The sequence below is a fragment of the Erythrolamprus reginae genome, chromosome 11 (assembly GCF_031021105.1).
Source record: "Erythrolamprus reginae isolate rEryReg1 chromosome 11, rEryReg1.hap1, whole genome shotgun sequence".
Classification (NCBI taxonomy): Eukaryota; Metazoa; Chordata; class Lepidosauria; order Squamata; family Dipsadidae; genus Erythrolamprus; species Erythrolamprus reginae.
In genome coordinates, this window is record NC_091960.1 from 16546331 (window position 1) to 16573079 (window position 26749).

At 47.1% G+C, this 26749-nt stretch overlaps 1 protein-coding gene across 2 annotated transcripts in view; it reads right to left on the reverse strand.

Moving 5' to 3' along the window:
- PTPRU (protein tyrosine phosphatase receptor type U) overlaps positions 1 to 26749 on the reverse strand; it is a 558855-nt gene that overhangs the window by 157613 nt on the left and 374493 nt on the right. For both annotated transcript variants that reach the window (XM_070764504.1, XM_070764505.1), the window contains exons 11-13: positions 13850 to 13952; positions 7293 to 7566; positions 2542 to 2578 (exon numbers count right to left, since the gene is read on the reverse strand). In XM_070764504.1, coding sequence (XP_070620605.1) covers positions 2542 to 2578; positions 7293 to 7566; positions 13850 to 13952 — 414 coding nt within the window. The remainder of the gene's footprint in view (positions 1 to 2541; positions 2579 to 7292; positions 7567 to 13849; positions 13953 to 26749) is intronic.

The window sequence follows — 26749 nt, forward strand, 5'->3', positions numbered from 1 at the left end:
GGTAAGAAATGGTTTTTATTTTAAAGTGGGATTGAATACAAAACTAAAAATCTACCGTGTCTCACATTCTGAATCAAAGGAACAATACATTAATAAAAAATATTTAAAAAGAAAAAGAATACATTAACAAACTACACTGAGAAAACTCTAGGCACTCCTCAAGGGTAGCCCCATGTAGAGCATATTACAGCAATCCAAATGGGAGATGACTAAACCAGACCTCCAAATGCAGGAATAGATGGGATTAGAGAGATTCATGGATGTCAAGTGTATAGGTGGTTATTGAAAGGGATGTCCAAGGGCCACCTCTATGTTGGTTGAGGCAGGCAGGATTCCCTTGGGTACCATTTGTTGGGGGTCAAGGGAAAAGGAGGGTTTGCCTTCTCTTTCTGCTCAAGATCCCCATGTACCATTGGTGGACCACTGTGGGACACAGAATGCTGGACTCGATATGCTTCAGCCTGGCTCTTCTTATGTTCTTTTGTGATTAGCACAAATTACAGTAGCATGACTGTATCCTCCTCTTCAACAAGGAGCCCTAAGGCTCCTCAAATTGTATCCCAATTGTGAAGGCAGAGTTAAAGATGGAAAATATCCAGACCCAGTTCATCAATGACTATGCCTAAATATCTTGTCTTCCAACATACAGTTCTCTGTCGCTCAGTCTACACTACAGCCTCCCTGGCATCCCCAACTTCCTTTCCATTCTATAGAACGCGATCCTTTTGTTCAGACTGAGAAACATGGAGAAAAACCAACAAGTAGCATCCTCCACCCTTTCCATCAGGAAAACAGAAAGCAGCAACCAGAAAATATAAAAAAGAATATTTGCGAGGGAGATGGGTGATTCAAAAATATGACAAATAAAATAAATAAATAAAGAAATCTTCGAGGACCCTGAGAATAAGATTGAAAAGGAGAAAATATTTCAACCCAACATTAAAACTACATGTCACAAGGCCAATTGCCCATCACAATATATTTTAGTGAATTTGGGGATCTCTCTATTGTCTAGACCAGGGGTAGGCAAAGTTGGCTCTTCTATGACATGTGGAGTTCAACTCCCAGAATTCCTGAGCTAGGATGATTGGCTCAGGAATTCTGGGAGTTGAAGTCCACAAGTCATAAAAGAGCCAATGTTGCCTACGCCTGGTCTAGACTGTTCTCTTTCTTGTCTTATTCTCTGCTGGCATCTAGATAGCAAATTCTTTGTAGGCATGGACCCAATCCTATAGTGTATGGTGATCTATCAAGCACTCTGTACACCAGGAATCAGCAATCATAATTTTAGAGATCAAGGGAGTCCTGAATCTCTTTTCTGCAGCTTTTGGATGTCTCTTCCCCCTTTGTCCTATCAGTTCTTTGAAACATTTCTCCAATATTCAGAGAACCACCACCCGAAAATTCTGCCCCACAATATGTACAGCGAAGTCCTGCTCAGTCTTGCATTATCACCAAACCATTGCCCATTCTTGATGCAGATTGTTATTATAGATTGCTTTTAACAACTGAATTTTAGAGTACAGTAATTTCTCCAAAGACTGCCTTTTATGCAGAACAAAAACAACCGGTGGGGGGAAAAAAGGTCTTTGTTCTTCCAGTGTCCCTGGAGAGCTATTCAGATGACTGCTGGGGTGTTTTGGATCATGTGTAGGGAAATGAGATTTGTACAATTCAGACTTCAGGAGGGGAAAGAAGGAAAAGAAGATGGCGCTGAGTGTGTGGTGAAAGCAATCATCCTTCAAATCTACAGAGGCAGGGAGAGACTTCTTAGAAATGGAGAGGTTTCACAAAGCAGGAGGAAGAGGAAGAGGGGGGTAGTTTAATGTAATGGCAAAGGTGTCTGGCTAAAAACCAGGAGACCATGAGTTCTAGTTTTTCCTTAAGTGTGAAAGATATCTGGGTGACTTTGGGCCAGTCTCTCTCTCTCTTTCCCTCTCTCTCTCCCTCTCTCTCTCCCTGTCTCTCTCCCCCCTCTCTCTCCCTCTCTCTTTCCCTCTCTCTCTCCCTCTCTCCCTCTCTCTCCCTCTCTCTCTCTCTTTCCCTCTCTCTCTCCCTCTCTCCCTGCCTCTCTCTTTCCCTCTCACTCTCCCTCTTTCCCTCTCTCCCTCTCTCTCTCCCTCTCTCCCTCTCTCTCCCTCTCTCTCTCCCTCTCTCTCTCCCTCTCTCTCTCCCTCTCTCTCTCCCTCTCTCTTTCCCCCCTCTCTCTCCCTCTCTCTTTCCCTCTCTCTCTCTATCTCTCCTTCTCTCCCCGTCTCCTTCTCCCTCTCTCTCAGACCTCGGAAGAAGAAGGCAAGGACCAACCACTTCCAAAAACCAGAGCCAATTTTATCTAGTGATGAAGGCTCCAGACTAGAAACTAGGAGACTATGAGTTCTAGTTTTTCCTCAGCCACTTGGGTTACTCATTCTCAACCTAACCCCATCTGATAGGACTGTTGATATGGTGGAAATAAGAAGTGGTAGCATCACCTTGAATTTACCAAATATAAAAAGGATTTTTTAAAAAAAATCAAGTAAATAAACATGTAAGGATATTTACCTTTCCGAGCTATTCGAATACAATTCAGCCTTGTTTCCTACAAAAGAAGAAAAAGGATAAGCAAGGTTTTATCACACCCAGGATCTCTGATTTGCTATCTGAAATGAAAGGTATCAAATCAAATCTTTATTACGGTCGCAGGCCAACATATGAGGAAGTTCATAACAGAGAGCTATTTCATTTTTGGGTTTTTTTGAGGAAGGGATGAAGTGTTGGATATTGTACAATTCTCCGGGGTGGCTGCAAACCACTGAATATAGGCATTCCATGAACTGTCTTTCTTTTCTAAGTATCATTGATACATGTACCTCTTACTTGACAAATCCCCTTTGATAACACTCCCCCCCCCTCTTTAGACCAAGTGAAATTACTTTGGGGGTGGGGAAGGGAAGAATGCAAAAACAAAAAACCCCACCACCCATTTAGGACTTCACTATTTCCTGACACTTGAAATAAAAATCATTTTCAGTGTGGTGGCTGGCCAGCAGCCCGTGCAGCTGATAGCAGATCCCGTTTGAGAGAAGAACAACTTGGTGATGCATCAGTATCCCTTGCAGCTGGCACCCCAGATGGACAGTGAGGAGGCTGGTGAGGACTTGATGCCTGAGGCAGAGGTTCAGCCAGGGTCTTCAGAACCTCCAGCACCTCTTGGCAGAGATGAGAAAGAAGAGGCTTCTCCTCTTGTTGATGCATGAGACCACAGACTTGCCAAAAGGTCATTACTCTAGAGGACCTCTACTAAGACGGTCATTAGTAGTTGGTTATTGATTAGAAGAAAGATTAGAAGTAATGTGGGAAAGTTTAGAAGTAATGTGAGAAAATATTATTTTACTGAAAGAGTAGTAGATGCTTGGAACAAACTTCCAGCAGACGTGATTGGTAAATCCACAGGAACTGAATTTAAACATGCCTGGGATAAACATATACTCATCCTAAGATAAAATACTGGTACAAGAAATAGTATAAGGGCAGACTAGATGGACCATGAGGTCTTTTTCTGCCATCAATCTTCTATGTTTCTATGTTTCTATGATTAAAAATAACTTCAAACAAATTTCATGTTTTGCTACGTTCTTAGCAGGGGCAGAATTCTTAGATCCTTCCTCAATATTCTGGAGACCCACCACTGATGCTGTGCTGGATTCACCAAAGGTGGCGGCCCTGGCGGGTTTTTTGGTGAGCAAACACACCCCTATCCATTTTTAAAAAAATGTTTTTATTAAAGTTTAAAAATTAAAAAGAAAACAAACATACATAAAAACAACAAAAAAGGGAAAAACACACACAACAATATAAATACATGTACAGAACAAAGGAAAGAAAAAAATATAAAAATTGAAGTATATCATTCCATTAAACACATTCCTTTTGTTCATTTGTTTTCTTGTTTTGGCAATACAGTTGATATAAAGAAAAGAAATGTTTCTGTTATTGATTTCCGTATATGCATCGATTAAATTTCCTACCGCCTTATCTTAATTGATAATACAAAGGTTCAAGTCATTCAAATCATCAATTTTAATATATACCGTAAACAAATTGTTATTTTAATGTTCTTAAATTTCTGGTTATTTGTAGTTCGTAGATTATTGTGGTGGCCCTGGCCCTCTGGAATCAACTCCCCCTCGGAGATTAGAACTGCCCCCAGTTGCCTTGTTATTGGACTGTAATCCATTACTGCCTTGACTTGATCGAAGTGTATAAGATCATGCATGGGATAGAAAAGGATGGGATAGAAAAGGTGGATAGAGAAAAATTCTTTGTTTTATCACACAATACTAGGATGAGGGGGCAGTCCCTAAGAAGGTGAGGACAAATAAAGGGAAATATTTCTTCACCCAGAGAGTCCTTGGTTTATGGAATTCACTTCCAGAAGTGGCCATGACAGCTGTCAGCCTAGATAGCTTCAAGACAGGATTAGACAGATTCGTGGATGCCAAATGTATCAGTGTTTATTGAAATGGATGTCCAAGTGCTGCCTCTATGTTGGTTGAGGCAGGCAGGATTCCCTTTGGGTACCATTTGTTGGGGTTCGAGGGAAAGGGAGGGTTTTGCCTTCTCTTTCTGCTCAAGATCCCCATCTACAATTGGTGGGCCACTGTGTGACACAGAATGCTGGACTCCATGGCCTTTGGCCCAATTCAGCATGGCTCTTCTTATGTTCTTAAACGAACAGAAATGATGTCACTTCAGTCACAATTCTATAATCTCAGACGTATTTGAAGGGAGGATATGCCATTTGATACTGAATTTCCACTCACCACCACTACCACAGATTACAGCCTACGGGTCAGAAACAATGCAATTAGGCTGATGGTTTTCCTTGGCAAGGACTGACAGTAAGGGATTCAACAGACTGGGCAGAGGCTCAGGTTTCAAAGCAAGAAAATCTACTTCTCCTGTGCTTCCTATTCTCCATTGTCCAGATCCTCCCTCAAAATCTTTCCCCAGCACAAAAACATTCTCCACTTTGCCTGCCTGCCTCTCTGCCTCCCTCCCTGCCAGCCAAATGATATAATGCCATTGCTGCAGATGGAAGTGGAGGAAATTAAACCAATCGTCATTATTTGGCTTAATGTCTCTTCTATCAGCTCATGTTGTTAAGATTCCTTGTTGGACCATTGGGAATATTTTGATGCCAACTGCAAGAGAACCAGACTGCATTTGCAAGGAAGCAACCAGAAAGAATCCCAGGCAAAATTGAAGTCTTTCAAAAACAGCCCCGTAGTTGCTCTGTTCCTCCTTAATCTGGGCCATGAAATGAATGTGGTCTTCCAGTAATTACCATCTTGGGCTTGGAAGAGACCACATGAATCCCAAGAATAATCCCCTGAAATCAAGCAAAGGTGAAGAACAAGCTTTTATTATCTTTTATTTTAAATAAAGCACGGGACACATCTGAATATACTCCGAATGGCTCACAACTTGCACGACACCTGAAGAATACAAGTAGGGTGATGTGGGATCCAGGGAAGGACATTCAGAAAAATGAGAAGGTTTGGAAATACAAGTTGACTATCTGCCCAGGTTGCTGAATTTCCAAGCCTTTTATCCTTTTGCCTAAGCAGGGAAACAGGCAAGATGGGTTTTAGGTTACGTTCACAGTTAAAATCCAGAGTGTTAGTTTGGCATAGTGGTTAAAGCATCAGGGCTAGAAATTCTAGTTCTAGATCATCCTTTTTCAGCCATGGGAAGCAGGCAATGGCAAACCACTTCTGAAATCTTGCTCAAAAAAACTGCAGGGACTTGTCCAGGCAGCTACCACGAATTTAAAAAATACTAACTTGAAAACCAAAAAAAGATTTAAAAAACCCATAAATCATATTGCTCTATTGTCGGATGGCTTTCTTCCCTTGAATAGTTTTGTGATCTTCTGCTGTTCTCACATCTTATTTCAATACTGATCTTACTTGCCATCAGACATTTATACAAAACCTGCACAGTACAATACTTAACCATGATTAATTGATTGATAGATAGATGGATAGATGGATAGTGAGAGATAAATCTGATTATGGGATCATATGTAATACCCTTAGAAGCAAGCTGAGGATAAGAACAGGGGAACATCGTGCCAAATGTTATCTAGTCTAATAAAACAGTAACAGTTTTCCCCATCATTTGATTCCTTATGTTTATAAATGGTGAGTGCATGTTTGGAGATGTTGCTCCTGCATATAAATTCTGGGCTCTGCCAGAGATCCTGCAGCTTATAAAAGATTTAAAAACAATTTAACTGAATCTTTAAATGTGTTCAACTGGTGAAATTAGATTCAGCCATTCCGTTTCATACTGAATGAAAGTCTATTGCAGAGCCCTACTGCTAATCTTGGACATCTAAATGTGATAAAGTCACATTTAGATGTTTTGATTTTCATTTAAGACCTTCCAATTTTCACATTGCCTGTACAATATGTGTACAGTACATACATATGTTCCTGTACAGGCAGCCCAGATCATGTATAAATAATATGTATGAGTAACCCATCCAGATGGGACCCTTGCATTTACAAGCATGGAAGGCTGCTAAGTTATTTATCCATTTAGCTAGAGTGTCTGGCAACTGCTCCCCCAAGTCTGAAGATTAAAGATTTGTTAGTCTTTTTAAACTGGAAATGGAAGCAACTCCATTTAGAATGCTCTGCATACAAAGAAAGTGTTCCTTCCTTCCTTCCTTCCTTCCTTCCTTCCTTCCTTCCTTCCTTCCTTCCTTCCTCTTTCTTTCTTTCTAAAAAACATTAGGTTAAAATAAAATTAAATCCAATTAAATTAAAATGACATAACTATCTAAAATCCCTAGTTATATTAAAATCAATGACACCATTCGTACAGCAACCATGCAATCATTTGTTGGCCAGTGGCTAAGATCTAATTAGCCCAAGCCTGGTGGCATAAATGAGTCTTAAGACTCTTACGAAAGGCAAGGATTGTGGGGGCAATATGAATCTCTGGGGGGAGTTGATTTCAGAGGACCACCCCCTCCCCCCCGAGAAGGTTCTTCCCCTTAGTCCCGCCAAACGACATTGTCTAGTTGACGGGAGAACTAGATAATTATAATCCTAGATGTTAGAAATCATCTCGTGGCTCAATTAGTGGTAAGAACACCTACTGTAATAAGACTGTTGAATTTAGTCTGTTGGGTATTTTCCCCCTGATAGGAAATCACAATCAGCTTAAGGAAAAGAATCATAGAAAGGAATGTATTTTAAAGATGGGGTTGTACCAATCAACACCCCGAGATTGCTACTCACCCCTTTGAGATTGCTCATAGCCTGGAAGTAGATGAGATAGGCTTTCTTGGGTTCCAGTGGAGGATTCCAGTAACCGCTATAGGTCTGATTGTCCCCCACAGTGAAGGGTCTGGCTTCTGCGAGGCTGCCTGGGGACAACTCAGCTCCAAAGTAGTGAACCAAGCCACGGGACATGGCATCATCGAACGTGAGGGGCACTGGAAAGCATTCTGGCCCACTTAGCTCCCGCTTAATCTTCTTAGGTCTGTCTTCTTCCACAATGACTTGATATGTGCTGAGATCCCAGGAAGCAGGAGATTGGGAAGAGAAAGCAAAAACAACAGGTGATGTTAAATGAAGCCCATCCTAAGCTAATTTATTTTTAGTTATTTATTTTTCACACTTCTTAACCTTTCATCTCCCTCAGAGAGGGGCTGTTGGTTCCCCTACACTGCCCTTTCTAAATCCACATTGTCTGTCTTCTGACTTATCTATTTGTAGTGGATAATAAATATTTGGATCTAACGGGATGGCATCACCACTCCACTGGCGGTAAATGAATGAATTGCCTTCAGAAAAGTTTCCAGGCGGGAGGAAGAAACAAACAGCTACTGGAATGCCCCATTATTCCGATGCTGGAGGAAGTGCCTGTAACTTTCTGCTAAGATATTGAAGAGCATGCTATCAAATAAGCATGGTCCTGCTTGGCTGAGACCTCCAAGAAGTTTCCCATCAGCAAAAGAATTAAAATCAATTGGAAGAAGGAATGCTCGTGCTATTATCTGAAAGACTGCTCCTGAAAACTTCGCAAATAATTTTGTCTTCCCATGAAAGCATTCCCTTGTAAATGGAACATTAGCAGCAGGATTTTCCTCCTCAATTCTACATCATAATAGTTAATCACCCAGCACCATAATAGTCAATGATAAGTATTGTCAACTTGGGGCCCTTAACTTAATTTTACACAGCTCTTGACTAATTGCAAAAGCTTCCTACAAGCCGTAAATTGGAGTTTGTCAAGAGCAATCTGTAGTGAGGAAGAAATAGAGTGGAAAAGAAGGTTTCAGACCCAAGAACTAAGAATGGCATATGGAGATTCTTCCAAGCTGAGTTCTGTATTCTTTCCTCACCTGTAGAAAGACTCTTGCCAGATTAAACACTCTGGCTATCTGTATCTATCATAAGCTCTGGGAACTATTAAGGAGGGACCATCTTTCTCTCACATAAAATTTCTGGATGAGTTGTCTCTTATTCTTCTGAAATGCACCCTCTTCTTCTTGGGAATCCAGGCTAAGACAGTATTAATAAGAATTAAAAAATATGGCTTTATTTACTTTTGTTTCTATTATTTCCAAATAGGACCTATGGACCCCCTTATTCTCAAGAGGAAAAGGGTGCTCCTGCATTATGTGAATGTAGTAGAAGATAACATACATTCACAGAGCTTCTGGGTTCCTGCAGTTTGCATCAGTTTGGGCCAGATAGTAACAAATCAGGGATCTGGCCAAAAGCATTTTCATTATGGAGGCATCTCTGATCTGTTTCACTGACTTACCAAAGCAGATGCCCTGTCATCCGTTCTCCATCTTTGAAATTACCAAAATAGCTCCCCAAGGAAGATAGATACAGGCTTTGGCCAACCAATCTGATCGGAAGGCAGCTGCTAAATTTGGATCTAGCTGACTGCCGTTTCCTCACTGCCAAAAGCTAAAGGAAAGGAAGCTCCCAACTTGGTATACAAAGGAGCCCAGGCTGGTCCTTCCTCCAAGCAAAAGCCCCAGGATACCCACTAAGGAAGATGTCGCTCTTCCATTTCCCATTCAACACAACACAAGACACAATTGTTCTATTGGAAGGGTCTCAGTAAAGATCTCGAAACAGGAGCTTTGGCAACCTTACTACCACTATCAAAATAGCTGTATTAGCCAAGTGTTTAAAGATATCCACTTAAATACCGGACGAACTCTGGCACTCTGAAACAGGTTTTGTTAACAATCACCTGGTCGGAAAAAGCAAACCGAATGTTTACGTCTCTGAGACAGATAAATGGATAGAAAAGACTACAGAGGATGAGCTGAATTCTGCCTTATTCGTCCACATGCACTGGGATACAAAAACTCTTCACTGAAGAGCCTAAAACAAATTAAACTATCAGTCACATCCCTCAGTTTTGCCTGGAAGTGAAAGCTCCTGACAAAATCCCAGTAGTATAATTCAGCTGCTAACCTAATGAGGTGTTCAAAGCCAACTAGTTACATTTGTGCACTTGCAAAAACAAAGCGATGCAGGAGTGTGGAACCAGGCTGTCAACTTAGCACCCAGACATCCTCCCAGCAACCACAGGCATTGATGTAGGGAAGTGCTCCAACACAGGAGTCTCCAACCTTGGCAACTGTAAGAGTTGTAGTCTACGACTGTCACATTTCCTCAGCATGGTTGGCTGAGGAATTCTGGGAACTGAAGTCCACGGGTCTAGATAAATCAGTCTAGATAATAATGAATTTTATTCTATTCTATTCTATTCTATTCTTACCAAGGTTGGAAATCCCTGCTCTAAAAGGCAAAATTTAAACCTTCACTTTCGTAAGGGCATATTTTTCATTCCAAGCGAGTTTACAGCTCAATAGGTGGGAATGGGGAAAGGGAAATAGTTCATCAGATTATGTTTAAATAGATTACAGTGATCCCTCGATTATCGCGAGGGTTACGTTCGAAGACCTCTCGCGATAATCGATTTTCCGTAGTATAGTGGTGCGGAAGTAAAAACACCATCTGCGCATGCGCGCCCTTTTTCCATGGCCGCGCATGCGCAGATGGTGGAGCCGGGGAGCGATGAAAGTGCGGAAGCCGACAAAGATTGCTTTGAATGTCGGCTGCCCCCGCCCCCCCAGCGCGTCCGGCGCCCTCGCCGCTACCACCCGCCCGCCGCTCGCCGCTCGCCCGCCCGATCCACCCCTCTCACTGGCTTTCGGACATGGGTCCTCCTGCAGCAGCGCTGCCAAGCAGATCAGCTTCTGGGCGGCCGAAGAAACCTTCCCTGGGTCTTCCCCGCCGCCCACGCAAAGGGGAAACCCTGATCTTCGGCTCCTCGCTGCTGCCCGCCCGCCGCTCGCCCGCCCGCCCGCCGCCCGCCGCTCGAGAGCAAGAGGGGGAGAGATAGAGAAAGAGAGAGAAGGAAAGAAAGAGATGAGAGAGGGAGGAAGAGAGTGTGAGAGAAGAAGAAGCAAGATAGAGAAAGAGAGAGAGAAAGAAAGATGAGAAAGGAAGGAAGAGAGTGACGTCATCAGGTGGGAAAAACCGCGGTATAGCAAAAAAACCGTGGAGTATTTTTTAATTAATATTTTCTGAAAAACCGTGGTGTAGCGTTTCGCGAAGATCGAGATCGCGAAAATCAAGGGATCACTGTATTTAAAATGCAAAGTATCAGCCTATGTCAGTGATGGCAAACCTACGGCACCGTTGCCCTAGCTCAGCTCCAACATGCATGTGTGTGCCAGCTAGCTGATTTTTGGCTCACATAGAGGCTCTGGGAGAGCTTTTTTGGCTTCAAGAGAGCCTCCAGGAGGATGGGGATGGCATTTTTTCCTTCCCCCAGCTCTAGGGAAGTTTTTGGAGCCTGGAGAGGGTGAAACACAAGCCTACTGGACCCACCAGAAGTTAGGAAACAGTCTGTTTCCGGCCTCCAAAGGGCTTCTGGGGGTGGGAAGAGCTGTTTCCGTCCTCCCCGGGCATTGAATTATGGGTGTGGGCACTCGCACATACGTGATACAGTCCACACAGTCTTATAATCAAAATTTGGGCACTTTGGCAACTGATACAAATTTACACCATCCCAGGGTCATGTGATCCAGTGGTGAGTTCTAATTTACTTCACATCCGGATCATTTCCACTGCATGGCTGGAGTGTCAAAAGTTTGCAAACACCCCCCCCCAAAAAAAAGCTAAAAACAAGATGGTGGCACAGTGCCAAAACCTCAACTTCTGCACATATGCAGAAATGAAAAAACAGCAAAAAATCCATAGACCGGCACAACAGAACCAGCTCCTTGACATCATCTGCGGTTTGCTACTGGTTCTATAGAAATGGTGCAAACTCGGAGCAACCCACTTCTGATGTGATCACCATTTGCAACGTTCCCAGCGGCTTTCTGAGTAGCAAGTCAAGTGGGGGAAGTTGGATTCTCTTAACAACTGCAATAATTTGCTTAACAAGTGTGGGAAAACAAAGATTGGAAAATTGGCTACAACTTGATTAACAATCCCCTTGCTCAGCAACAGAGACTCTGGTTCAAACTGGGTTTGTAAGTTGAGGACTATCTGTATCAAGAGTATGATATATTTAATCTCCACAGTTTCCCCAATAAATCCCTTCCCCATAAGTTATCGTTGAAGCATTGCATCTCAATAAATAGGGATGTTTCAGCCATGCAGAACAAGCAAAACCTTGCAATTAACATTTTTAGAAAGCGAAGGAAGTTAAAAGGGGAAAAGAAAAGAGGCAGCACTGGAAGGCAATGCATCCACTTCAGAGGTGGGTTCCAACTTACATTTTCTCCCATGCTGTGTGGCTGCAGGCACATTGCACACCACATGGCTGTGCATGCATATGCAGTGCCAAAAACTCAGCTTCTGCACATGCGCAGATGCAAAAGAAGCCAAAAAAGCCAAAAACAAGATGGTGGCCCATGCATAGTGCTGAAAACTTTATGCGCAGAAGCAAAAACTCCCCCCCCAAAATCCCCCCCAAAAAAGATAGCAGTCTATGTTTCTACTATATACAAGACAGTTGGGTTGGCAATATATAAACAAGCTAACAATTAATGTTTGTATTGAAGTACTATAACTTTAAGAGGTAATGTTGCAAATTGCCATAAGAGGGAGCCATAAGCGTGATTCTCTCTCTCACTCTCTCTGTTCTTTTTGCTGATTCACTGTGACTGATGTAGTAAGCTCTGTGTGTTTGATCACAGTGTGATATATTTGTAAGCTGTAATGTATGTCTCATATGTATGACAAAGACAGGTTTGTAATATTATTACTGTATTGAGAGATATTGACTGAATGATGGGACTGTTTAACTTGACTGCTATTTCTAAAACGAAACACTGTTTAATAGACTTTAATGTTATCTGTCTTGTATGACTGAAGAATTACTCTTATCTCCTGGATATCTGCTGGAATCCCACATTTTCCTCTATGCATGTCCTTGATAACTGAAGGATTCTGCACACTCCTTAACAGGGACACGGACTGGCACCAACAGAACCAGCTCCATGACATCACCACCGATTTACTAATGGTTTGATGGAGCCAGTGCAAAGCCGTGAGGAACCCACTTCTGATCCGCTTGATAAAAAGAAATAGCCTTTTTGCAAAATTCAAGCAAAATTCATGATCCATCGCATAGGACTGGCTGTCCTATACAGATTGGCCAATCTGTCAATTTGGGTTAGTCTCTTTTTCTTATTTCAGCAAATATGTCAGGCTCCATTTGTCAAACTAGAGAAATCTGTACTTGAAATGCTCCACATTTCTTTCAACTTAAGAGATTTTTTCCCTGCTGTTTCTCAGTGCAGGGTTTTGTAAACAACTCTGCCTAATGTAATGTGTGTGGTTTTTTTAAAAAAAACATTTTTATATTTCCTTTCAAAAATATATCCATACTGTGCACCGTATTCCATAATACCTTTTCTTAGGACTCAGAGAACCATGAATTTCAAACAACAATGGCTCACCAAGCCAACCTCGCTCGTATTTCAAAGCAATTTTATTCCAGCGTGCAGTCAGTTATTAGTTTAGTTTAAAGGGTACCTCTTATTGTTGACTCTTTATAATGAAATTATTTTAATTTTGTGTACAGAACTTTCCATTTTTCCCCCTTTGACTTTATTAACAACTCCTCCCCGCCTCTCCCCGAACCTGCTAGGAATGGCATGGGCTGAAAATACTGTGAAATAAATAGAAAAATAGAAACATAGAAGATTGACGGCAGAAAAAGACCTCATGGTCCATCTAGTCTGCCCTTATACTATTTCCTGTATTTTATCTTACAATGGATATATGTTTAAATTAAGTTACTGTGGATTTACCAACCACGTCTGCTGGAAGTTTGTTCCAAGCATCTACTACTCTTTCAGTCAAATATTTTCTCACATTGCTTCTGATCTTTCCCCCAACTAACCTCAGGTTGTGCCACCTTGTTCTTGTGTTCACTTTCCTATTAAAAACACTTCCCTCCTAAATCTTATTTAACCCTTTCACATATTTAAATGTTTCGATCATGCCCTCCCTTTCCTTTCTGTCCTCCAGACTATACAGATTGAGTTCATTATGTCTTTCCTGATAAGTTTTATGCTTAAGACCTTCCACCAGTTTTGTTGCCCGTCTTTGGACCCGTTCAATTTTGTCAATATCTTTTTGTAAGTGAGGTCTGCAAAACTGAACACAGAATTCCAAATGGGGTCTCCCCAGCACTCTATACAGCGGGATCACAATCTCCCTCTTATTGCTTGGGAAAATAACAATTGCATTGTTAAAAATATGAAATTTGAACATTATTATTTGTACTTATCCACTACCTGATTGGGGCACCTCTGCCCTGTGCTGGCCGCAGAAGAACAGTGATGGTGCTATCCGATTCGCCCAGTGGTGAAGGTATGTCTCCATAATCAAAACTAGGTGCTGAAACAAAGCAAAAGGCAACCATCAAATGAGACTACAGTTCACACATTTTCCAGGTGCATCGCAAAGCTTCAAGCACACCATTGCAGCCGCCATCTTGATATTTTTTAGCATAGTCTATGGATGTGTCAATTGTAAGTAAGCAGTTGTAGTAAACAGTACTAGTCATAACAGCAAGCATCATCTATCATTGTTATTATGAGAAATGGCACAATGTGTATACTGTGTGTCAGCACCCCAAATAAGCATCTGAGAAATAAATCAGATTCCAGTCCAATTCTCTCATCAAAGGTTCAATTTATTATCAGAGCCATGTTGGTCACACCATTGCCATCCCGATACTAACTTCCTTCCAGTAACCCAGTCAAAGTTCATCCCTCATCCCCACACCCATAAGTTCATCACAATGACCAGTCCGAGTGCAGGGTTTTCACCACCTCCTCCTTACATCCGCTGATGCAGAACAAAAGATGACCTTGGACTCTAAGAAAGGAATTTGTTGTGGCTAGTAACTTTCCCACTCATGCAACTACCCCTCCCAGTCCCCATGATACTATTCTACTATAGCAGATCAAAGACACTAGCTCCAAAGGATGGCTTCGACCTGACACTGTATTTATGGACTAGAGTTCACCGCACAGTCAGCCAAATGATCAGACAAGATCTCACGTTTTTATCTACCATCGATTCCTTCCCAAGGACCTGGGATAGGCAGAGGTGAATGTTTGATGGTATTAAATGTATGGTCACAGAATGTAAGCTGTTCCAAGTCAAGGTGTTTTTGTCATTCGTGATGGTGTTTGGGGATTGAACCCAGGGGTGCCCGGATGGGGGGGGAAGCAGTGGGGTAGAGAAAAGGACCGTTGAACTTACCTGAACGGTCTTCTCGCTGCACTGTGAGGAGAGTCCAATGTGGGTTATTCTTCAGCCTCATTGGCAGGGACTGAGTTAAAAATTAACATATTTATTATGTCCCGCCCACCTCTGCCTCCCTAGGTTCAGTCAATAAAAACGAAGGAATAGTGGAAGTAACCAACTTTATTAACTAAAAAGTTAAACTGTCAAACGAACTGAACCCCTGGGCCAAGAAGCCGGGAGGGTTTGGACTCTCCTCACAGTGCAGCGAGAAGACCGTTCAGGTAAGTTCAACGGTCCTTCTCCCCTGCACTGCTCGGAGAGTCCAATGTGGGATATACCCAAGCAACCAAACTAGGGCGGGATAGGCTGGACCAGGGGTGCCTGAACACAAACCCGTTGCAGCACTCTTCGACCGGTTCACCACCGGTTCTCCGTAACAATGTACAATGTCCTGAAAAAGCTCCGGGTTCAAGGACCATTCCCCCGGGTCGATTATTGTGCGGCTCAACCAGTCCGCCTGGGTGTTGTCTGATCCTGAGATGTGTTCTGCTTGGATCGAGGCCAGGTGCGTTTCCGCCCATGACATCAGGGAATGGGCTTCCTCTATCAACCGGCCTGACCTCGTACCTCCCTGATGATTTACATGGGCCCTTGTCGCCACGTTGTCCGTCAAGACAAGGATGTGCTGTCCCTCTATCCTGTCCGCAAAGGAGTGTAGAGCCTTGAAGACTGCTCTTAGTTCCAGTAGGTTGATATTGGGGTCCCTCAGGTCGCCTGCTGTCCAGAGACCCTGGGCCACCCGGGAACCACAATGTGCTCCCCAGCCGGAGAGACTTGCGTCCGTGGTAATTGTCACCTCCCGATGGTGCAGGAAGGGAGAGCCTCTGGTTAGCGCTGGAGACGTCCACCAGGGCAGAGAGCGACGGACCAGCAAAGTGAGACACACCAGGTGTTTGGAGTGACTGATGCGTGCTCTCTGGAAGGGGAGAAGGAGCGACTGAAGTGGGAGGGCATGCAGCCGAGCCCATGGGACGATGCTGATGCAGGAAATGAAGACTCCCAGCAGCTGAGACTGAAGGGCCAAGGGAGCCCTGGTGCGGTGCTGAATGGAAGTTATCAGTGTCCTCACCTTCTGCTGCCTCTCTGATGATAGATAAACGATCCCGGCTGCTGAGTCTATAAGAGTGCCGAGATGTAATAGCCACCTGGTTGGACGCAGGTGGCTTTTGACGTAGTTGATCGTGAAGCCGCAGGCCTCTAGAGATTGTATTGTCCATTGCAGGTCTAGCCTGGTCTGTTGAGGACTGCTGGACAAGATGATTATGTCGTCCAGGTAGGCCATGAGACATATGGACCTGGTTCTCAGTTCGGCTGTCAACACATCCAGGAGCTTGGTGAAAGCTCTGGGGGCCGATGAAAGACCGAAGGGCATGGCCCTGTACTGGAAATGCTGGTCTTGTATACAAAAGCGGAGAAAGCATCGATGATGCAGGTGGACCGGTACATGAAGATACGCCTCTTTGAGGTCGATGGAAGTCATCCAGTCCTGGCGCCGGATGGATGCCAGGATTGTCTGTAGAGAATGCATCTTGAATCGTTGGTAGCGAACGTAGATATTCAGCTGCTTGAGGTTTAGAATCAGTCGACAACCACCGGATGCCTTGGGGACCACAAACACGATGGAATAGAATCCTTGTCCCCGTTGTCGTATTGGCACCGGTTCTATCGCTCCTATGTCCAAAAGGTGCTATACTTCCCTGGCAATCAGGGACCGCTTTTGTGGTTGAAGTGTTGGGCATTGCAGAAATCGCTATTACTACTAGCTTTGCTTTCTTTTGCCAGGATTCTTCTATTTCCATTTGCAGGTCTTTGAATTTTGTAATCTTCTCCAGTTTGTTCTCTTCTCTCTTCTGCTGTGTTCAGGTACAGCCGCTATTTTTGTTATTACAATTATTTGTACCTTCGTACCTTTTTATTATTTTGTTTTTGGAAATAGTTCAGGACAGCGAACAACACACTGCTCTATCCTCATCCTATTTTCCCCAAAACAACAATCCTGGGAAATGAGTTGGGCTGAGAGAAAGTAATTAGCCCAAAATCACCTGGCCAACTCTCATTCCCAAAGTTGTACTAAAAGGACCGTTGAACTTACCTGAACGATCTTCTCGCTGCACTGTGAGGAGAGTCCAATGTGGGTTGTTCTTCAGCCTCATTGGCAGGGACTGAGTTAAAAATTAACATATTTATTATGTCCCGCCCACCTCTGCCTCCCCAGGTTCAGTCAAGAAAAACGAAGGAATAGTGTAAGTAACCAACTTTATTAACTAAAAAGTTAAACTGTCAAATGAACTGAACCCCTGGGCCAAGAAGCCGGGAGGGTTTGGACTCTCCTCACAGTGCAGCGAGAAGACCGTTCAGGTAAGTTCAACGGTCCTTCTCCCCTGCACTGCTCAGAGAGTCCAATGTGGGATATACCCAAGCAACCAAACTAGGGTGGGATAGGCTGGACCAGGGGTGCCTGAACACAAACCCGTTGCAGCACTCTGCGACCGAATGCCGCTTCCGATGAAGCGAACGTGTCTATACGGTAGTGTCTGATGAAAGTCATTGGGGCCGCCCAGGTTGCGGCCCGACAGATGTCATCGATCGACGCCTGAGTGTTCCAGGCAGCTGTAGTGGCTGCACTTCTGGTAGAGTGAGCCGTGATTGTCCTTGGCAAAGGTGTACCTCATGTCCTGTAGGCTTCCATGATGCAGGACCTGATCCATCGACTGATAGTTTTAGAAGACACCTTGCCCTTCTTCCCATGGATCCTGGGAAGAAGGAGACAAATAATGCTTCTGATTTCCTGAAAGAATTAGTCCGTCGAATGTAAATCTTTAGCACTCTACGGACGTCTACTTTGTGCCAGCGTAAAACTGACAGATGTGAGCCGTGGGAACAAAAGTCCGGTAGTATTATGTCCTGGGACCTATGGAATCTCGTGTTGACCTTCGGCAGAAAACTGGGATCTAACCGAAGAGTAACCCGATCCGGGTGGAACATGCAAAGGTCAGGCCGGACTGACAGCGCTGCGAGTTCCGACACCCTGCGAGCAGATGTAATGGCCACTAGGAACGCCACTTTGATTGATAAGAGGCGCAGCGTGATTTCTCTCAGTGGTTCAAATGGTGGTCCTGTAAATGCCTGTAAGACCAAAGTCAAGTCCCAGGATGGGAAATGATGAATAACCGGAGGAGAGAGATTCGAGGCCCCCTGGAGAAAGTCTTTAACCCATGGATGATGGGAGATTGGGCGAAGGGGGTCTGGTCGTAAGACCGTGGCTATAGCTGCCAACTGCCTGCGAAGGGTATTTGGAGTCAGCCCTTCGTCTAGCCCCTTCTGTAGGAAGTCCAATAGATGCAAGACGGAGGATGAGCGAGGAGGGATCTCTCGAGCTCTGCAGAATCTACAAAACGCTGCCCATGTCGCCTGATAAATGCGAGTTGTGGATGGGCGTCGAGCCGATTGGATGGTATGAATCACTTTTTCCGACAGAGATTCTGCCCTCAAACAGTCCCCCTCAATTTCCACACGGCAAGCCTCCACCACTGGAGGTCTGGGTGTACTAACGACCCCTGCGTGAGGGAGAGTCTGTGGTACGGGATCTTCCACGGAGGGGAGGTTGAGAGATCATCAGGTCCACGAACCATGGTCGTCTCGGCCAAAATGGAGCGACAAGGATCACCTCCGCTCATTCTGAGAGTATCTTGGAGACTACCCTGGGTAGAAGGCAAGTCGGAGGGAAGGCATAGAGCAGTCCCCTTGGCCATGGGGAGAGGAGCACATTGATACGGTCGGCTCCTGGGCACGGGAACCGGGAGTAGAACCGGGGCACTTGGTGGTTGAGGTGCGTAGCGAACAAGTCCACTACCGGTTCCCCGTAACGATGTACAATGTCCTGAAAAACCTCCTGGTTCAAGGACCATTCCCCCGGGTCGATTGTTGTGTGGCTCAACTAATCCGCCTGGGTGTTGTCTGATCCTGAGATGTGTTCTGCTTGGATCGAGACCAGATGTGTTTCCACCCAAGACATCAGGGAATGAGCTTCCTCCATCAAACGGCCCGACCTCGTACCTCCCTGATGATTTATATGGGCCCTTGTTGCTACGTTGTCCGTCATGACAATGACGTGCTGTCCCTCTATCCTGTCTGCAAAGGAGTGGAGTGCCTTGAAGACTGCCCTCAGTTCCAACAGGTTGATATTGGGGTCCCTCAGGTCGTCTGCTGTCCAGAGACCCTGGGCCACTCTGGAACCGCAATGTGCTCCCCAGCCGGAGAGGCTCGCGTCTGTGGTGATTGTCACCTCCCGATGGTGGAGGAAGGGAGAGCCCCTGGTGAGCGCTGGAGACGTCCACCAGGACAGAGAGCGACGGACCGGCAAAGTGAGACGCACCAGGTGTTTTGAGTGGCTCATGCATGCCCTTTGGAAGGGGAGGAGGAGCCATTGAAGTGGGCGGGCATGCAGCCGAGCCCATGGGACAATGCTGATTCAGGAAACGAAGACTCCGAGCAGCTGGGATAGAAGGGCCAAAGGGGCCCTGGTGCGGTGCTGAATGGAATCTATCAGCGTCCTTAGCCTCTGCTGCCTCTCTGATGACAGGTAAATGATCCCGGCTGCAGAGTCTATCAGAGTACCCTGATGTAACAGCCTCCTGGTTGGTCGCAGGTGGCTTTTGACGTAGTTGATCGTGAAGCCGCAGGCCTCTAGAGATTGTATTGTCTGCTGAAGGTCTAGCCTGGCCTGTTGAGGACTGCTGGACAAGATGATAACATCGTCTAGGTAGGCCATGAGACGTATGGATCTGGTTCTCAGGTCGGCTGTCAACACATCCAAGAGCTTGGTGAAAGCTCTGGGGGCCGATGAAAGACCGAAAGGCATGGCCCTGTACTGAAAATGTTGGTCCTGTATACAAAAGCGGAGAAATCGTCGGTGCTGCGGGTGCACCGGTACATGCAGATACGCCTCCTTGAGGTCAATGGAAGTCATCCAGTCCTGACCCCTGATAGATGCCAGGATTGACTTCAGAGAATGCATCTTGAATCGTTGGTAGCGAATGTAGATGTTCAGTTGCTTGAGGTTTAGAATCAGCCGACAGCCGCCGGATGCCTTGGGGACCACAAACACGATGGAGTAGAATCCTAGTCCCCGTTGTTGGATTGGCACCGGTTCTATCGCCCCGATGTCCAAAAGGTGTTGTACTTCCTGGGCAATCAGGGACCGTTTTTGTGGCTGAGATAGCGTCGGGCATTGCAAAAACCTGTTTGGAGGGGTCTGTAGAAAGTTGATTCGCAGTCCGTTCGTCACGGTATCCAGCGCCCAAGTGTCTGTGGAAATAGCCTCCCAGGATTCTGAGAAGGACTGCAGGCGTCCACCTATGGGCACTTCGATGGGGGAGTCATTTCTGTTTACGATACCCTCCCCTGTTCCCGCCCCGAAAGGGTCTGCGGGACTGCTGGAACTGTCGGTTTCTGTCTCCGTAACCGGTTCTGTCCGACCTGAAGGATGGCTGTGTGTAGGAGCTCTGTCCATAGGTCCTGGTGCTCGGAGCTGCGGGCGCGGCCGCGTCCGACCGAAAGGACTGCCTTCTGTAATATGGCGCTGCCCGCCTCTCCTGCCTCCTTGCCGACCTCGGCAGCACCTTCTTCTTGTCCTTGTCCTCGACTAGGACTGGATCCAATGATTCTCCGAAGAGTTTGGCCCCCTGATAGGGTGCGGTTGCTAGGCGCCATTTCGATTTGGCGTCTGCTTGCCATGAGCGGAGCCATATTAGTCGTCGAGTGGAAAGGTTGGTAGCCATGGTCCGGGCTAAAAACCTTGAAGCAGCCAAGGTGGCGTCGGCGGAGAATTCCGTGGAAGCGATCAGTTTATTAATGTCCTGACGGAGGCGAGCGTCCTCCGGGCCAAGCCTGGGGAGGATATCGCGAAGCCAAAGGATTGAGGCCCGGTTGAAGAAGGATGCCGCCATTGCTGCCCTCAGGGACCAGGCGCAGAGTTGATGCATTTTTCGAATCAGGTTCTCAGCCTTCCTATCGTCGGGCCACAAGCTATCCGCCAAGTCCGATGGAACCAGAGCATTAGAGATTAATGAGGTAACTGGGGTATCCACCAACGGATATTGGAGTAAATCCTCTATCTCTGGATCGAAGGAGTAAAACTTCTTGTCCAGTGCAGAGGGGCCCAGAGCCGCTGCTGGTTGCTGCCAGGGCCTCTTTATGTTTTCTGCAAATATTGGCACTGCAGGGATATTTTCTGATTCTCTTTGAGGCTCGTTAATGAGCCTAGCAGCGGGGAGGATACCCACATCCTGGCCAGCTATCTTTTGAGCAGTTGTCAAAGTCAGTGTGGTCCTGGCCTTGTTCAGAAGAACCCTGTAAAGGGATGCTTTGAATAAGCCTGTCATTACTGGTTGCTCAGGCAAGGTGGCTTCATCCTCTGATAGCTCATTCTCTGGATCAGAGAGGGCTTCCCTCATCTCTTGCTCCTCCTGCAGGGAGTCATGAAGAGAAGGGGCAGATGTAGGAGCTGCCCAAATATCCTGCCTGCTGGGGCGAGGTGGTAGTGGGGATTGGTGTTGTTGGGCGCCAATTGCTATGCCCTGAGCATATGCTGAGGCTATCATGTCCTGTAATGATGGTGACATGGTCTGCCAGTTATCTGCGGGCCCCCTGAGTAATGCTGCCGTGGGGGTAAACGTGGCTGCTGCCGGTTGAGGCTGGGAAGCAGGTCTGATCCAGTCTGCTCTCTGAAGCCCTTCAGATGGTGGGGGGGCGCTTAGTGGGCGATCTGGTGAGAGGTCCCCAGCACCTGTGAAAGTAGGCCCCTCAAAGGTGGCTGCTGGGAAAGGTGGGCCCAGCGGACTGAGGGTAGGTGGTATAATTGTGGCCAAGGGGCTAGGCCCCTGCTTTGGCTTGGCCTTCTCAAGCTGGGCCTCCAGAGCCCTTATTTTCCTCTCAGCTTCCTTTAGAGCAGTCGAGGATTGAGAGCTTTTCCCCTTTGATTTGGAGCTGGGCCCCTTGTCCTTACTTTTTGCTTTGGAAGAGGAGGCGGCCGGGGCGCTGTGGCTGGTTTGTTGAGACATGTTTTTGGAGCAACACCGAACCAAAACTCACGAGGTTGCTGATCAAAATAGAAATTAAAATGATGGACTAGGGAAACATGGTGTCCCCTAAATAACACATCATTAGCCCTTTACTCGTGATTGGCTGACTGCCGAGCAGAGCCCTCGTTGTCCTAGCAACGCCCAGAAACAACAGGGCGGTCCCGAGATAGGCTGAAAAGCCTAGTCATCCTCCCTTCTTTGCCTGGGCAAGATGGCGGCCGTGACGTCAGGCGGGAAAAACCTCTGCCCTTCAAATGGCCGGAGGGGAGTCCAGCGGCTATGGCCCTGCGCCAAAATGGCGGGCGCAACCTCGGGCGGCTTGGCGATCTCTTACTATCGCCCCCCCCGTAATTCGCCGATCGCTGCTTTCCTCGAGTGATCGGGGCTCCATGGGGTGCCAGGCATAAAAACCGCCAAACAGCTGATCTTTCTTCCTTTGCTGATGCGATCGGCAGGAACGCTGCAAGAGCCGCTGAGATCGCCCACAGCTATTCTCCCTTCTGGGGAGATTCTGTAAGATGAAGGCTCCACTAATTGGTAAGAACCGATACTCGGAGGCTCGCTGCGCTGGATAGATGGTTGGGGGGGGTCTGATCGCGGGCGTCAGGGACCCCAATCCAGCGATCCCTGTCAACAAGGCAATACTCCGGAGAGCAGTGGCCTCTCAGGGATTTGACGAGACGGAGAGCAATACCCCGGAGGGCAGTGGCTCTCGAAGATCCAGGTCTTCCTCCTAAAGGAAAAGGAGAGAGAATTTTTTTTTTTTAATTAGTAAGCAATATTATAAATCTCACTTTCTGTGAGAAGAAAACTCATAGTCCCTACTATAATAACTGAGGCCTTTTACCAGAACATGTGAGTTTAATCAGAACATGCCAACAGGGCAGGTACAGGCTTAAGAAATTACACAAGAGAACACAGACTTATATACAGGACGCCTTCTGAGGCAACTACCAATCACATACAAAGGAGGGTTCCCGCTTTAACAGTAACTATGCTTATGCGGCCAATCAGGACCCTGGAGAGGGATACGCGAGCTCGAATCTGACAGCCGGCTTATTGCTATGCAGACACAGCACTCCTGCCCCTTCGGCTGACACAGACATAATCTTTTAAATACCCAGGTCTGCGACAGATTCTCTCAGAGCGCCGGGGCTCTGTGGGATGTTCTGACCTCTCGATCTCGGCCGGATGGATTGGTTTGGGAGCCTGGCCCACCTCTTCTTCCCTGTGATACGCTGAGGAAAAGTTTCCTGAAGTTCCTGCAGCTGTGGGTGGGTCCTGAAGACACACCCCCTGGAACTCATTGGCTTCCCGATCTTCATGCCGATCCTCCCTATTAAGTCTAATCTGATCCAGGTGTCTTTTCCAAATTCGCCCGTCTCTTAGTTCTACCTCGAACGAACGAGGCCCCAGTTCCCTGCATACTATACCTTTCTCCCAATTCTTATGTCCTGAAAAGGCACGGGCAAATACCGCGTCTCCTACAGACACCTCACGTCTGGCAGCTTCTGGCCACTGTACTGTTCCCGCATACCCTGGGTGCAACCTGTCAAGTATGATCCGCAATTTGCGACCCATTAAAAGCTCCGCTGGCGTCTTTCCCGTGGTTACACATGGGGTGGTATGTTGAGCCATGAGCACATCAGCCAATCTAGCCTTCCAAGAGTTCTGGGGCAGCCGTTTGAGGGACTCTTTAACTGACCTAACTGCCCGTTCCGCCTGGCCATTACTGGCCGGATGCCAAGGCGAGGTCAAGGCATGTCTAATGCCAGCAGTGGCCAAAAAGGATTCAAAGAGGACTGATGTGAACTGCGGGCCGTTATCCGAGACTAGTAGGTCCGGGAACCCATGCGTGGCAAATAGGGTCATTAAGGATTCTATGATGGCCTGTGACTGAGTGGACTGCATCTGGGCCACCTCTACCCACTTGGAGTATGCATCCACGGTGATTAAAAATGTTTGCCCCATGAAGGGACCGGCCAAATCTATGTGCAAGCGTGTCCAGGGGCTAGCTGGTGGTTCCCATGTTAAAGGTTCCGCTCGTGGGGGTAAAGACCTGCTCTCCTGGCAAACAGCACAGTTAGCCACACATTGCTCCACTTCCTTATCTAATGCTGGCCACCACACGTAATCCCTGGCCAGACCCTTCATTCTAACTATTCCAGGGTGCCCCTTGTGCAGCAGGGACAACACCTGGTTCCTCAGCTTGCCTGGTATAACCACTCTGCCACCCCTTAATAGAACTCCTTTCTCTACTGAGAACTCTGTGCGACAGCGGAAAAACGGAATGAACTGGTCAGCTGGGGTAGAGAGTGGCCACCCCCTCAAAACCCATTGCCTTACCTGGGCCAGAATGCGGTCTTTCCCTGTCTCTCTAGATACCTCGGGGCAGCCAGTACAACTGGCCCGTCTGTCAAAGCAAAAACGGAGCTGGCCGGTGCAGGGTCTGTTAATTCTTCATGTACTGGGCACCTGCTGAGTGCGTCTGCATGTGCAATGTGACGACCCGGTTTGTATGTTAACGTGTAGGTGTAATTGGCCATAAAGACAATCCAGCGTGTCATACGTGGAGACAAGACAGCTGGGCTCTGGCGGTTACCTGAGAGTAACCCTAGCAAGGGCTGGTGGTCCGTCACTAACTCGAACCTTCTGCCATACAAATACTCGTGGAAACGGCGAACTCCCGCCACTAGGGCCAATGCCTCCTTATCTATTTGGCCATAGTTCCTTTCTGCTGCGGCCAAAGTCCGAGAAAAAAACGCCAAAGGGGCTTCCGAGCCATTTGGCAATCTGTGGCTGAGGACAGCACCCACTCCGTACCTGGAAGCGTCACAGGTGAGAACTAATGGCAGACTAGGGGAATACTGAGCCAGGACACTGTTTGAGGTGAGTATTCCTTTGACCCCTCTGAAAGAAGCTTCCTCCCGCTCCCCCCAGTGCCAAACAGACCGCTTGTCCAGAAGCCTATGCAACGGCTCTGCCACCGAAGCCTTGTGCGGGATAAACACCGCATAAAAATTCAAGAGACCCAGGAAAGCCTGCAGCTCCTCCTTCGACTGGGGTCTGGGGGCATCCCAAATGGCCCTAGTCTTTTCAGGGGTGGGATGGATTCCCTTTTCATCCACCCTGAATCCCAGGAAATCAACCTCTGGAACCCCAAAGACACACTTTTTCGATTTGAGCTTCAGTCCCGCTTCTTGGAATTTGAGCAATACCTTCTTAACCCTGCGAAGAAGTTCGTCCTCGGAACTCCCCGAGACCAGGACGTCGTCAAAGTAGGGCACCGTGCCTTCCAGCCCATACAGCAACCGTTCCATCAACCCCTGGAACAACCCCGGTGCAATAGAGACCCCAAATTGTAGCCTGTGGCACCTGAACACCCCCCTATGCGTTATGATCGCCTGGGCTTCTGCTGTCAAGGGGTCTACGGGGAGCTGTTGGTAAGCCTGGGATAAATCAAGCTTGGCAAAGATCTTACCATTACCCAGAGTGTGAAGTAACTGCTGCACCACTGGGAGCGGGTATGAGTGGTGAGCCAGGGCCTTATTAACAGTGCACTTATAATCCCCGCACAGTCTCAATCCCCCATCCCCTTTGAAAGCGATGACCAGTGGGGTCTCCCAGACAGCCTGGTCAACCGGCTCCAACACCCCTTGTGCAATCAGACGGTCCAATTCGGCATCAACTTTTGGCCGGAGGGGAATGGGCACCCTGCGGGGCTTCAGCCTCACAGCTGGCACTTTGGGATCAAGGCTAAAAGTAATCGGGGTTCCCGTGTAGCAACCCAGCTTGTCATCGAAGACGGAGGGGAATTCCTTAGTAAGCCCTTGAAATACTGATTCCCCTCTCACAGCGTTCACCCCCTCAACAGAAAAGCCCAAAGCCTTAAACCAGTCTAAACCCAGGAGGCTGGAGAATGGCCCGTCCACCACCATCAGAGGCAACCTGCCCATGAACGATTTGAACATGACAGGGAATCTCCCTTCCCCCAACACTGGAATGGGCGCCCCTTGGTAGTCCCGTAAAGTCACAGTACATGGCAGCAACCGATTCTTGCTCAATCCGGGCATGCATTTCTTGATGGTGGCCCAGGAAACCAATGAATGCGCGGAGCCCGTGTCCACTTGCATGGAGCAATTCACGCCTCCCAAACGAACTGTCACGGAGATCTTGTCAGAAGAGCCTGAGGTTTTCCTCACGAACGTAGAAGCTGGGCGCGGGCAGCTATAGATGGCATTGCAGTCATCCCTCTTAGTGGAAGAAAATCTCCTCTGCCAACGGGGATTGAAACCTTGGAACTCCCTCTGCTCTCTAGGGGCGGCTGGAGGGGACCTCCGGGAACGGCAGACTCTTGCAATGTGGCCCCTGGCCCCGCAACGCCGGCAAGCCGCTTCTTTAAACGAGCAATTTGACCTATAATGGTTTCCCCCGCAACCCCTGCAAGGGGACAGAGGGGCCCGGGGGCGGCTGGCAGGAGGCTCACGACCCCTAGAAGCACCCAGCCGGCATACCTCCTCCTCCTCAACTTCGCTGCCGCCCTCCTTTTCTGTAGCGGCTTTCGGGTTCTCTGGCACCGCTGGCACTTTAGCTGTTGCGTTCACCGAGCTGTCCATGGCTGCCAGGGATAGCGTGGAAAGCTCAAAAGCACGAGCTTCAGCTAAAGCTGTCTGAAAGGTCAAATCCCGGGTGGCCAGCAAACGGCGTTTAAGGCGGCCATCCCGGACTCCGAACACTAGCCTGTCCAGCAAGTAATCATTTAAATCTGTAAACTCGCAATATAATGCAGCCCGGCGG